This window comes from Pterocles gutturalis, unplaced genomic scaffold, assembly GCF_000699245.1.
Source record: "Pterocles gutturalis isolate BGI_N339 unplaced genomic scaffold, ASM69924v1 scaffold40993, whole genome shotgun sequence".
Classification (NCBI taxonomy): Eukaryota; Metazoa; Chordata; class Aves; order Pterocliformes; family Pteroclidae; genus Pterocles; species Pterocles gutturalis.
The window spans coordinates 1-15,030 of NW_010127118.1; the positions used below are offsets into that span (position 1 = coordinate 1).

The window sequence follows — 15,030 nt, forward strand, 5'->3', positions numbered from 1 at the left end:
TTTAAGCAGTCTGTGCTTAAACCACTACACCAAGTTTTGAATCAAATGAGCTGGAGGTACTGCTCACTCACCTCTATTAGGAATAGACATTAACCTGTTTCTCACTTTGGACATACAGGGCATTAGGCAAAGTAGTGTGAAGGCAAAAAAGTATGGTTCAAAAGAAGTTATTATTGGAGAAATACCACGGAGTAAAATTATTCACATCCTTTGCATCTTCCACAAACTCAGGGACCATGGTACAATTCTAAAGCTCCTATGCTTTCTGAAGAATTTGTGGTTGAACGTAATCTACATTCGGAATCAAAGTTTTAAAGACTGAAAATGACAATACACTTAGGCCCTTGCCTGCCAATGACTACATACACACTTTCTGAAATCAAGGTTTCTACTACTATATCAATATCTAAAAAGGGGGACGGAAGTAAAGACCCTGCTCATTTATCTAGGTTTATAAATAAATGAAACAATTTTAATACAAAAGACATTCACCTCTCTTTTCACTTCATCGTCTTCCTCCATGATGCTGTACACCTTCTCAAGAAGTTTCACTCCCAATCCTTGCACTACATCAAATCTCAGGATTTCAACCATTCTCCTAATCTTGTCAGGAACTGATAACATATCTACTAAAAAAAATAAAATACACGAATGCAGTAGTAATTACTTTCAGTATAGTCAATTTTCATACTCTATGCAGAAGAGGAAAATAGGAAGACATTGTAAGTATCGCCACAGAATTCCAGCTGACTATTGGTATGAAATAACTGTTTATCTGAACTGCCTAGCTAAAATGATCAACAAACATGGTGAATCAGAAGCACTCAGATGCTAACTCTTAAGACACTGGACAGTACAAAGTCAATACAGACACAGTTTGCACGATTAGGTCCCTGTAGCTTCGTTTCAGGTGGTTCCTGTATACCTGAGTACAGATACTACTTGAATGAAAAGTACTATTCTCTAACACTACACCACCACCCACATATTTTAATAATTCAATCACTTGTACTTACAGCAAATGTAAAAAAAGTTTAATCACTGTAAAACACTAATGGCATCATTTCTGTCATCTGCCTGTTTGTCTCAACAGCCTTTGAAACTTTTGCTCCTCAGGTGAAGCTGCCCACAAGAGAGTAATTTTATAAGGGGAGGCCTCCACTAGGAGCTGAACTGAGAACGCTAGCTTGCTTTTTTAATCACTGAAATCACCAACACTCCTTTCACAGGATGGATTACCTTCTGAAAATAAAATATCTGGTCTAATTAAAATAAGTTTCAACTTAGAAATGCAGTAGCCCTGTCACCCCAAATGGTAGTAAGTAAGTAGCTGGAGGATCTCACTATACAATACTTAAGAGTAAGAAAAACAGACAGAAAAAAAAATACCACTGGTTGGTACCCTCAACGTTCTGTCATACCCACTTAGAGACAAACTCTTTCAATATATTGTACTTTAGCTATGCAGAATCAACTTATTAGAGTGACATCCAGTGTTCTCCCACTGCTTTGCGTATCACCAGACTAGTTACAAATAGAATCCTTACCACTTAACACACACAAGTACAAGAAGGTCTGAGACTTCAAAAACCTACCCTCAGCTTTTGCTCTTGTTCTTGTTGCATAGTAAACGCAGTCATAGCGAATACTATTTTTTCTTGCTTTTTGGAATACACATATATCCTTAAGGTCCAAACCAGACCTTAAATATGGAAAGTAATTCGATTCTCACACCTGTATCTGTAGGAAGAATAAGCTTGCCCAAACTCTGCAATGAGAATGAACTTCTATACTTGTACAAACCTCCACTGTGTTTAATGCTTTGTGTACAGTTTCACCTTTAGCCATAATTTGCAGCTAGCTGTAAAGCTAACTATCAGATCATCTGAATGCCTTAAAAATCTTATTTCTAAATACCCAACTTCAACCGTTCATTTTGGAAGCTTCTAATAATGTCACATGGGAAAAAATAATTCCCTGGGGAATGCCAGGGGACCGGCTTTCTCTCCTCATTAATAATTACACAGATTGATCACACATTCCTTTCATTGGCAAGTAAACTACAGCTAGATCAGTTTTGCAGAATTATTTATAAATATGTTTACTTCTATAAGCATTTTGAGATTTAAGAAGAAATAAGAGTGGATTGGCTTCTGTTGTCCACTAGCCGATTTTCTTTGGGTATTAGCAGCTGACAACCACTAATTTAAAGCAAGAAGAGAGCAACAGACCTGAAGAAATCTCTTCAAATTTTAATTCCTCTGATTCATCAGGTGATTTTCCATGCAAAATTAAAGTGTCTCGATATTTTCTATGAAGCTTAAACTCTGGGGCTGGAGTCGAGGTTACACAGCATTCAGAGTTCTCCTTAGAGTCCATTTTCAGTGTCCATGTCATCAGCTGCACCAGGTCATTCATTTCATTCACGCTGTTTTTTCTAGTAGAGGAGAAATAAGGCATAATCCAGTCACCATTCATGACACAACTTCCACTTCGCATTCAGAGGACTTTCAATAGGTTTTGTGCTAAGTATTCCATGTTAAATTACATTACATTACTTGAGGTGCAGTTTTATCAACAATATCAGCAGTAGTTCATCTAAAAAAAGGCTCAGAGCACATTTATGTAGCAACAATTCACAATCCTGTCAGCTACCGCTACCTGTGTAGCTGCACCTGTGGTAATGCAACAAATTTTTTTTTTTTTGAAGTTGCTTACACTGACAAAATCAGAAATAAATTCAGGCCCATTCACAGTGGAAAGAAGCATATTGCAACCTTTGAACTCACACTTTTAACGCATCCTGACAGTATATGTCCTTTGATGCTGAAGGACTGGTTTCCTGGGAAGCTACAGTTGACAAAACACCAGAGGTACACAATCACATGGCCCAGAAAGTTCAGCATGGAAATTTTATAGTCACAGAGAGACAATAACCAAATGGAGTTCATTTTCTCTATGTATAAAGAAATCTCTCATAATTCTTCACTCACTCGCTATGTAGAGATCAAGTGTGAAGGCAATTCCTGCCATTTTTTTCCCCACCCCATGTCAAGGTCCGACACAGCAGTGAAAACTCTTGCACAGTATTAAACAAAACACTTACTTCTCCTTGGAATCTCCATCAGACTTATCTGTAGAGCTTGTAGAAGAGCTTAACTCATCATCAGACAGGTAATGGGTTTCTCTCTTTCTCTAAGTGAGGAGGGAATAAATGAATAAAATATAAAATATAACCAAAACCGTTCAAACACCCCTAGCAAAGCAAAATCAGATGTACCAGGCTAAAGGCAGTGTGCTGTTAATAAAAATTTAAAGCAGACTATTGACCTGTAATTAAAGCATAGTTCAGCATAAACTTTTTCCCCTTCCAAAATAAAATAAACCCTGCAATTCAGAGAGCCCATAACAAACAGTAAGAGATCCCTAGTTTTCATCTCGGCCAAGTGGAGTGAAAATGCACAGTGAGCCTGGAATTTTAAACTGATCTAGCCAAACAAAAGGGTGGATTAGAGACCTGTACTCTATCCCAGGCCTTGTAAAGCAATATTTACAGGGAACTGTGCACTCTCATTGACTGAGAGTTTCTTCCACACAGAGTTGGAACTGAGAGGTTTTTTAAATAATCTTCTTCCCAAACCCTGCCTGCATTTAAATATTTCAAAAGCAGATGACCCCAGTTTACCTGAGAAATACTGGGATCTGATGAGGACTGAGCAACTTTAACATGATTTTCCATATGTGATTTTGCTTCATCTACTGCACTACTTGACGTTCGTTTTGCTGGAATCACTGGAAGGATGACATTTTTACAATATTTACAACTTAGCTGCATGTATTTTGAATTAGTTTCATGCTCATGCAAGAAAAATCTTATCATCTGTCAGAAGACAGGCCGGTAGGTATTTTGCTAAGAGAAAACACTGAAGCTTCTATCTGAAAGGTGTATATTCTGCGCTTCAAATACATTTCAAAGACAAGTTGTCACCACTAAACACATTTGAACATAACTGAATAAAAAGCAGAAAAATACAGACGTGTTAATAGAATTTTTTACTTAACACAGAACTAGACCCTTAGTGCATCTTTCTGAAGATACTAGTGAAGAACAGACAGCAAGTTATAATTTCTTCACAAAGAAGTTATCAGCCTACTTGTACATAGGATGTTAACATGCAAACACGACAATTACCAGAGGGAAACATCTCCTCCTGAGACTGCTTCAGCCTCCTTCGTTCTCTTGCTGACAAGGGCCGCTCCTTCAAAATAAGTTAATTTTATATTAATTAGCAATCATCACAGTGGCTTTTGCAATCTAATCACCTATAAAGCAAAAAAAAATTTTCAATTGACATGGAATAGAGAACTATTAGAGTAGACCTTCTGATCATCTATCAAATGCTTAATTATTTACAAAACAGTTTTGGTCCATGAGACATATGCACTATGAAAGGAGCTTCGGACCTCCCTATTTCAACAAGGCAACTTCTCACCCCACACTGATGGGGTGCTTGAGAGGACTTTGATTAGGTAGGAAGCTACTATAAATTTCTTTACTCATTGTGCATACACTCAAGAGAACAAACCGCTCAGAAGGAATAAGAGACAAAAATAAGCTGACACAGTATTCAGCACTAACCTTTGAACTGGCAACTTCACTGCTTTTGGTGCTATTTACAGATTCAGAGACTTCAGCAGCATGCTGCTCTGCACACCTCTGTCTTGTCTTTACATTCACAGCAGAAGGAAAAGGTAAAGGCCGAGAGGCAGCTGCTCTGAACTTAAAAAAGAAGGGAGCAAGAATATACCTTTTTATTAAAAGCTGAAGTACTCTGCAATCTAGAAGACAGTCTTGCAGAGTAACGCTGGATGCCAGAGGTTTTGGATCCTACTGTAACCCACTCACATCTCCCAACTTCATCCCTGCCTCTCCACACCTCTGCTGGCATCCGCATCCCTTCTCCCCATCTCTACATCTCATCCCCCTCCTCCCAAACTATTTTTTGGACAATGCTTTTGCAACTATCCCCACTCTCAAAGAGTAAAATCCAAGAAAAAATTAAGATAACATACTGAAAACCAATCCCCCTCTTCTCTACCCTTGTATAGCCAGTGCGTTTCCTCAAAGAAATCTCTCTGCTCAGTGTGGAAGCATTGGCAGGAGCCCTGTCTTATGTGCATGTGTAAGGGCCACGATTTTCTTCACAGAGTTTGCACTCGTAAACTCAGGACAGCCATTACATGCCTTTGTTCTAAAATACTGGTAATCTACCACCTGCTACAAGTGGTCCTATCCAAAACAGTCAGGAAAAGTACTGCTATAGATTTTGTAGTCACAAACAGTGAGGAGTCCTGATGGAAACTGCTAGGAGAGACTGTAGCACAGCAAAGGCAAAGCTCACATTTCAGTGTTTCCTTGTGCCCAGCTGGCACACTCACCTCACACTTCTGAGGGTTTACTGAGATTTTCAAAGATTTACAAAGACTGCTTCTAAAGGACATCTTGATTGTTCTGTGTTTTGTTACCAATGGAGTTACACAGATACACATGAAACAAGGACAGCATAAAAAACCCCATCCTTTTAAAAAAAACAGGTCCCATTTTTAAAGAGTAAAAAATGCAGGGGTCTTAAAGGAAAGAGGAGAATTATTTTTTGAGTGTCTGCACCTTCTCTGAACAGACTTCGGCTAGCTCTCTTTTCTTCTGCTGTCGCTGCCATGAGAGAGAGGGTTCACTGACAGAACTATGAGGCTGCAAATGGGAGGTAATTTTTTCCTGAGCATTTCCCAAAGCTCCATCACCGACGTCATCCTAATAAGCAGAATATTTTTTTTGAATGTAGACATTCCATTTCCAGATTTACACATACATGCTTTTAAAAAAAAAAAAAAAATCAACACAGGCCACTTTACTATTTGAACCACATCCACATTAACATATCACAGTTACAACCATAATAAACTCTTACTTGATAGACAGTTAGAAAAAATACCTGCTGTACCAGCGTTTTAAAGCTACTAAACCATCAAAGGAGGACACTTACTTGAATTACAACAGGAACAAATGGTACTAGCAGCTTTTCAGTGGAATCCAAACTCTACAATAGATAATGGTTTATCATTAGAAAAGTGCACACAAAAATCCCATTGTAGAACAAAACACCTATTTAGAACATAGAACAAAGAAGTTACAAAACTGTTCTTACCATCTCTCTTCTCAGCTGGAAAAGAAAATTGTTGTTCCCTGTAAAAACAGAACTTCCATAATCTAGATGCAAGCCTAAAACTACTTCACCATGTTGCTTTTGCAAATCTGAAGCCAAGGCTTCTCACTACTTAAGTACCTCAGTAAGTGCATCAGCAGCATCCTACTCTGACAGAAAAAACATGCGTAGCAGCTCTCTAAATTTTAAGAGCTGGTCACTAGTTAAATCTATTTCAAAGTCTATTTCAAGTAAGCATAAATGCATTACCAGGTCAGTTTGCTCTTTGTCTTTTGATACAGGCTGCAGAAGTTTCAGAGTGTCACCATCTTCTTCTACAGCATCAACAGAAGACTCCTTAGACTCAACATTTTCAGCTTTAAAAACTTGCTTTGCTCTTTGCTGTAGTCCATCTTCCTTACTTGGTGGGCTACCGGATGTTAATTTAGAATTCCCTGGAACATTTAAACACTTTGCTTTATTCTCTGGAATATGCTCACTGCCACACTTCTCACTTCCACACTTCATCCTTTCAGATGGTAAGATATCAATATTCACTTGACTAACTGTAGCTAAGGAGTCTCCCAGGTTGTTCAAATCATTATTGCTTGGTTTTCTTTCCAACTCAACAGCCAGTTTCTCTGAGGGACAAAGTTTTGTGGCTTTAGACTTCATCATGCAGTCTTCTTCATTCTAGAATTAAAAGGAAAACAAAAAAATGAATTACCTTTTATGTATTATGCACATATGAAAGAATACTCTAAGCACCAAAGGAAAATCATTAACATACCAGAGTACATGAACTGAAATGAAATTATGATCAATTATAGATTAAGAGCCCCAAAAAACCCACAACCTACATTTTTAAAGAGAGGGATATGGACTGTATTTGCAAATTACGTATTTCAGGCATTGGTTTACGTATGTGCAGTACACCTACTTTTCACCAGGATCACAAAAGAAAATATGTACTCCCTTGGCTCTTCCATAAGGGAGGAGCCAACAAGTACCAACAATTTTTAAGATGTACTACACCACATAAGCTCAGTATTTCAACACTGAAAGCTTAAACCCACAATAGCAGACTCATTACAAAACATCAAAAACATGCACAAGATTTAGCATTACAAAATATTTGTTTTAACCACTGGAAATAATTCCAACAAGAAACAAGTTATGTATGTAACTACAATATGTTTTTGACTGGAAAAACAAGTATTTAAAAATTATTACCATTTGTCATCAAATACTTGAAAAAATAGTTAACCTCAAGTATTCCATGAGTAATCCACACAGTGACCCACAAATGAAAAACTGGTTGTTGTTTAGTTAATATCTAAGACATTGCAATCCATTTTACCAATCCACTGCTGTTTATTTACTTCCACCCTTGCCTAAACACAATTCCTTCCTTAATATGAATTTCACACATTGCTAGGAATCAGATCTATGTTCTCACAAATGCTCAAGGCATTTCTGATAAAACTGAGTTTTTTCTCTAGAAAAAGTGCTTTAAAAAAAAATCTCTCTCTCACAACTTTATATTTCCTGGCTTGCTTAAAAGAGTGGTTTTGGTGTGTAACATTCGTCCTAGGAGGCTCACTCTTTACTCCGACCACAGAACAAGGATCTTTCGGTTTAGCATTCACTGTTTTCTTATGACTTCTGGCTGCTTTCCTGTAAAGAAAATAGAAGTTGCTCATACAATCACCAGCAACAAGACCTTAAAATATTTCTTCAGATTATACTAATTAAAAAATCCATTCTACTGAACAGCTTACATACAAAGAGTATAAGATATGGGACTTTTTCAACAGACTGTGCACAACACATTCATTTTCATCTCTATGAAAGGAGCTTAAAAGCATCATTCAGACTCTGCCAGCAACATACACTTGTTCTGCATGGCACTAAGATCAGCACTATCTGGAAACAGTAAAAAATTGACTAAACTTGACAAAGAAAAAAATTGTATCATTGAATATCAAAAGGAACTTGGCATTACAACGCTCAGCTGCTAAATGGCTTCAAAGAACCGTAAGGAAAGATGCATATTTCCTCCACTTCCCTGAAAATACTGGTGCTATTTTTTTTTTAAACTCTCTGAGCAATCCTAACCACGGCACAGTTTTAGTCTGCATTTGCAGAAAAAACTAGTTTCCATTCTAATTCTCTCCAATTATATTTCTCAAAGAATCTAAAGAAACTCATATCTTCATACGCTTTGTAACTGCACATACTAATTTTATCCTACTATAGAAACCAGGAAAAGTTGTAAAACAAAGACCACCATAACATGAATATTTTGCATAAAATCACCCAAGTGAAAATATCTTACGCCTTCGTGGCTTCCAAAAACAAATAAATTTGGTGCTTGATATACGGCTGTCGTAGTATGCTTTTCACACTAGGTCTTTCCTCGGGTTTTTTACTGAGCATAGTTCGTATTATTTCTACCAACTGTGGGCTGTAATCCTTCGGCATAGGTGGCAGCTGTAAATGGAAAGGGAAGTCTGATACTATTTAATACACTTCTCAATAGGGGCTACCACCAGATTATTTATGCATGACAGTCATATTCAGCTAGGTACTTTGGATAAAAAATAGTCCCATTGTTCATATCCTGAAAGCTACCCAAGTGCTTAACAACCCATCAAACAGAATATAGAAATTTGAAGTGTTTGTCTAATAATTTATCATATTTTTTTTTATTAATATAATCAGTTAAAGTTCAATGACTAGCCATAAATATTTATATAAAACAAATCCATGTTAACATCATCATATTCCAAAACAAGTAATAAGCTTAAATAGGCTAGTCTTACCTAACAGGAAAGTGTCATCACATGAACAGCGATTTATTTCTTTGCACAGTGTTTACACAAGAAGCAAATTAAGAAAGTAAGTCATCTCAGAACTTGGAAAATTAATCACTATACTAGTTACATGAAAGGATAACAATAAATTCTCACAATATCTGCAAATTAATAACTTCCTGGGTCTGATATTACATCATATACTGCCATGAAATACCAGTCTCGCAACATATATGATGATGCATGTAATATGCAAAATATTTAACTCCATGCAATATTTCTGATTGGAAAAAGATAATCTCAAATTTTAGACCAAAAATCCAAGCACAGATAAAAAAAATTGAGAAGATTTTACCTTTCCTTCAATGATTCGATAAACCAAAGAGTTCATGTCTTTAGCATTAAAGGCATGTTTCAGTGTAGCCATTTCATAAACGCAGCAGCCTAACGCCCAAACATCAGACTGAAAAAAGTGGAAAAAAATGTTTTGAGAACTTTTTATTAATTGTAAAAGTTTTATCTCCAGACTTAGTCACCCACTTTCAAAGAGGCCTTTAATGACAGTAAACTAATTAAAACCAAACTCCATTGCAAACTTTTGGCTTCAGTCTCACTCTTTTATTTTTAATTTCGATCAGCTGAATTATTTTCTTCGAAATAACACCTGATTTTTCTGAAAAGAAGTGCAGAAAGCTGCTGTTTGTATGGTTTTTTTGTTTTATTTTTAAGTATAACATTGGATCTCACTGGCAAATCAATAAAATCTTTTGATTTTTCATTGGGACAGCTTCCCCTCAGCACTTGCTCCTTGTAGGCACTCATATATATGGTGCGTGTGGTTTGCAGCAAAAGCTGAACAGGTATACAAGAGCACATTTGCTTTATTTTGTTACATCTTAAATTCACAGCAACGCTGCTTATTTCTCTAATTAAAATGTCTTTTTTTTTCCCAATGCTGCTGTTATGTCTAATACAGACTTTTGAGTACAAAGTTTCCTGTCTGTTGTACAATAGATTTAGAAAATGGAGCTATCTAACATAGACTGATATTTTTGTTTACATTGGCGTGCCATGATAGGTACAGGCAGCCGGCTGAACACCTTGTCTGCGATAACTTATCACACGCTATTAATTCCCACCTACTGCAGCCAACACAGTTCCGGAAATGAAGGACTGCAAATCTCTCTCCTATTTTTTTTTTGTTTGGTCTTTGGGGATATTAAAAAAAAAAAAAAAAAGAATTGTAAACAATAAGAAATTTAAAACAATAGGTAAGATTGTAAAGTTCTCAGACAAACAAAATAAGTTGCCTAATGAAACAGAAACAACATTTACATTAACATACTCTACCTTGTAGTTGTAGGGTTTGTTAGAAAAGAGCTCGGGGCTCATGTAGTACGGTGTGCCTATGAGAGTGCTGGCCATGTCGTATTGGTTTTCCAGCACTTTGGCTATTCCCAGGTCACCCACTTTGATTATATTTGTTCGTGTCAGAAAAACATTTTGAGTTTTAAGATCTCTGTGAAGAATGTGCTTTTCGTGTAAATACTGGGGGGAAAAAACACATACATAGAGTTAAATAACTCCTTATTGGTTCTTCTACGCTGAAAAGTAAAATCACATTACCCGAGAAAGAGGGAAAATAAACACAGAAAAGACACATACATCACTATCAAAGTCAGGAGTGCCTTTGCTAAAGACAGTATTAGTGAATTAACATTAAGAATGACTGATACAGCCATGGACCTAAAACTCGGCACTGCTTTAGTGAAATCTCCCTGTGTGGCTCTAACAAGCCAGCAGGAAAGAAAAATGTAAAGTTGAGACTCAGACTTGAACTCATTTTCTTCTGCCTTCATTCCTTGACAATCATTTGTCAGTCTTAAAGATAAAATTTCATTGGAAAATACAATGTGAGCTTTGTGTAAACAGGGACGAAAATTAGTCTTACAATAAACAAGGACAGGCAGTACTGTAGACTTGCGTATGTCTGATCACAACAGGCAGCTTTAAGACAGAATTTTCTGTCCAATTTCTTATTTCTTAGTGTTAATATTTATATCTGGTCTTTATTACTATAACAATTGTCTTTAAAGTTTGATAACCTTCAATTACTAAATTTCAACAGAGGGAGATAAGATTTAACAGAAACAATGAATTAGTAGTCAAAATTTACCATTGAAAAACACCAGCAAAACCACAGAACACAAAATCCTTCTGGAATAATCTGGGGCTTTTTTTGTTAAACTACATTTTGGAAAGTTAATCTAAACTTTCAAACCAGAGAAGCATTTCAGATTAGAATTGCAAATATCCTGGAGGTTACCATGGTCTACTCTGATACAGAGGCACAGACATAAAATATGATAGCAATTCCTTACCTAAAATGCTTAATTTGACTGCAGTGACCTGTGAACACTTTTAATGTATTAACAACCATCATATTTAGATGCTAACACGGCCAACTGGAATTCAAAGCACCCTAACTGTGGAATTTTTAAATGCAGAAAGAGCCAAACCAAATTTATATCTGAACATGACAAAGTTATACTTTATTTTACCTGCAGCGCCATGGCAATCTGGACAAACCACTCCACCACCTGATTCTCAGGCAAAAGTTTGCCTTTCTGCTCTTTAAGTTTGTGATAGAGATCTCCTCCCTCGCAGAAGCCCATAACGATATACAACAGGCCATCCTCCCCCTGCCAGGACTCTCTGTAGGTGACTATGTTCGGGTGCTTCAGCTGGGATAACAACTGTGCCTCTTGTTCTGCTGCTTTCCTCTCTCGGTTGGAAGCATTTTTAAGGTTTAACTTTTTGATGACATACTGTAAAAGAAATTGCAAGGTATATGATGAGACACGAAAGTAACTGCAGAAGCCCTAGGGAACTCCCCAAACCTAAAGGAAAGACAGAATTTGAAATCTCCACACATTTTTCTGTGTGGAGACTGCAATTTGTCTAGCAGTTATACATAATTTCTACCATTTTGCCATAAAAATGGAAGAGGTCTGGCTATTCTATCCATCTACCTGAATAAAACTCTGCACAGGAATTTTGTGATGTTTTGCTTTCTTTTGACTAATATTCACATTTATCTTTTTTTTCCCCCCACTCTCATTTTAAATGTGTGTCTATCATTCATCTTTTAAGCCTGAAATAACTGTTTGTGCACCACAGTTACTCTCAAAACAGGCCATTTCAATAGTAACTTTGAAAATATTATATAATAACATTAAGGAAAGTATGCAGTCATATGCAAAAAAATTAAAATTAATGTCTAGGATAAAAGTCATCTGGATAGACTTTATTCTGCTCTTCTCTGCAAGAAAACCAAACCCAACTAATTTCATTTTATTTTAAGGAAAAGTGGACTTTTCCTTTCACTTCTTCAGAAATTAAACGTATGTTTTTTGTAAAAAAAGAGAAACACAATACATAACATCTCACAACTTCAGTGAACATATATCATACACATGAAGACCAAAAAAGTTGTTCAAATCTCAGTTTCAAGGCTTAGAGTACAAATTCTCAACTGTCATATTCACAGAAAATACCTAATAGTGCTGAATTTCTGAACACACAAAATAATGCTGCTGAGCTTTTCAGGTTTGTTCATTCTTTTCTTAAAAAATTTGTACCTGGCAAAAGACCCCCAAGGTAAAACTGACCTGGGATTAATTGCTTTGTACGAAAGTCTACAAAACAGTGAAGCACGGGAGAACATGAAAAAAACTTCTATCAGGAAAATAAACGTAGCAAGTAGAAATGCAGTTGCAGGGCTGGTACAGTTAGGGGCACATAAAAAAAATACTTTCTGAAAAATGTGAAAGCAGACAAAGTTTTAAGGCAAGTTTTAAAAAACTAAATTATCTGTTACATTTATGAGTTTTTGCATATGCAGGCTTAAACTTGTTCAAGAAGAAATGAACTAGTCCAGGGAAGTAGAGACACTTGGTCCTACTGAAAGACCCAAAAGGACTTACAATCATTCCTAAATTATTTTTATTCTGTATTAAGATAGGCTTAGAATTTTTTAAAACTACATATGCAAGCTGTTACTTACTTCCTTGATATGTATTACGTCAAATGTATTTCTAAGGAATTTCAGGTTTTAACAAAAATATAACTGAAGCTGAAGATCAGACAATAAAATCCATAGCACACCTCCATCATAAACAGCACCAATATTTCCATCTGACCTGCCCCCTTTCCTGATGTAAATTTTGTGGCAACCACTTTCAGGGTATCAGCTTTCCATGGAACAATCATGTCATGGGATACACCTGACCTCACTCTTAGGGGAGAGCTTTTAAATTGATACATCAGGAAAATTTTTACTTAGTTTCAGTGTCCTTGGCATTTGCCTAGGGTGTCTACTTCCCAGGCTGGCCCTATGAATTTAGTCTAGCTCATTTAATTAGTGTTGAGGAATACCTGCCTCTATATGCCACGGGAGCCAGTTACACAGAAATCAGCAGTACCTCCTGATGTGACGATGCACAGCTCCCAAGAGGAATACAACAAAACTCATTATGTACAGCACCATCTCAGTTTAAGATAAAATAGAACTGCTGTAACTACTGTGCTCTGTGTGACAAGCCAACTACAACTTCATCTTTGGGCATGGAAACCAAAAGTTTTTAGCTTTATATCAGCATCTGTCTTTAGACAATATACTACCAAAATGCAAAAAGCAAGCATATAGCCTAACTTTAAACCTTGCATCGGTTACATTCGATTTAATGAGCATGTTATCCTTGCAAGATTGCCATGAAGTCTATTGCAATACTCTTCTGTCTCATTTGACAGCAAATTGTGATCAAATGGGATTTTTTTTAAGCATTTGGAGCCACTTGACCTTCTCCACAAAAAAACAAAACAAACCCAAAACACAGCATTCAGTTAACTGCAAATATGCCCAAATAAAATATAATTTATTTCACAGAACATTTAGTGCTATGCCAAAGCCACAACAAAAAAAATCTTGATCACCCTGCTACAGAATAAAGTTTATAAAAGTTGGCAAAAGATAAGACACAGTAAAATACATCAAATTTTTAGGATAAAATAACAACGATAAGGAAGCAAGGCTCTTGCCAACGTTAATGATCAGCAGCATGACAAAGAGGTGAAATCACAGGACCTGTATAGGGTTGAAAGTCACTTCAAGGCACTGTTTACTTTTAGGTTAGCAACTCTTCGTGGACATTGGACTATGAACTGTGGTGACTGGCCTGGAGGGAACAAGTGCTGCCATCGCTGCTACCCAAGCCATAGGTCATACAGATCTGCTTTTGGATTCCAGCTTCTTCCTTGCCTTCATCCGGAAAAGACGCATCCTCTGATCACCACTGGACCCAAACACTTCTCCCATCACCTCTAGTCACATCCTGGGCATCAGGCTCACGCCCAGGGTTTCTGTGGTACTGCTCTGGGGATGTTCTCATCCCTATTCCTTTATCCCCTTGCATTTTCTATCAAACACATCTGCTTTGGCTGGGCAAAACAGATTATTTCAAATTTCCAACACAACGGCAAAGAACACAATGCTTGCACGTCAACTCTGATGTAACCAGGACTCGGCCAGGTTCTGCCACAGCGGGTACAGCAAACGCAAGGCCTGTCCTCCTCCAGCAGAGTCGACGCCAGTGGAAGACAATGCCAGAAGCTGTTTTCCCCATCCTTGCCATAATTTTAATCTCCAACACAGGGGCATGTCCTGAAGAGACTACAAGAGCAGCAAGCCACCTTTTCTACTCCACACCAGCGAGAGCAGGCCGCATCTTCCTGTCACCCAAAGGGCTACCAACGCCAGGCTTTCCTCACAGAACAAAGCATTACACGCTTCTAAAACAATACGAGTTTTATTTAAATGAAAAAAAAAAAAAAAAAGTGAGGATTTTGGTTTCATTTGGGGTTGGCTTTTTTTTGAAATTAAAAGGGGAAAAGAAAGAGTCTTCTCCACACCTTTGATAAACATCTTCGCAGACAGGGAGGAAAACAGGAAC

At 37.1% G+C, this 15,030-nt stretch overlaps 1 protein-coding gene across 1 annotated transcript; it reads right to left on the reverse strand.

Moving 5' to 3' along the window:
• Positions 1–479: 479 nt before the first annotated feature.
• NEK4 (NIMA-related kinase 4) lies at positions 480–14,703 on the reverse strand (the record flags this gene model as incomplete). The annotated part of the gene is made up of 15 exons (XM_010079185.1): positions 14,551–14,703; positions 11,581–11,847; positions 10,370–10,567; positions 9,375–9,482; positions 8,542–8,696; positions 7,739–7,880; positions 6,474–6,896; positions 6,045–6,098; positions 5,669–5,812; positions 4,640–4,780; positions 4,193–4,259; positions 3,686–3,792; positions 3,107–3,195; positions 2,232–2,437; positions 480–626 (listed from the first exon to the last, which is right to left on the reverse strand). Coding segments are annotated over exons 1-15 (2,401 nt in total), but the record flags the coding sequence as incomplete, so codon positions are not given.
• Positions 14,704–15,030: the final 327 nt, after the last annotated feature.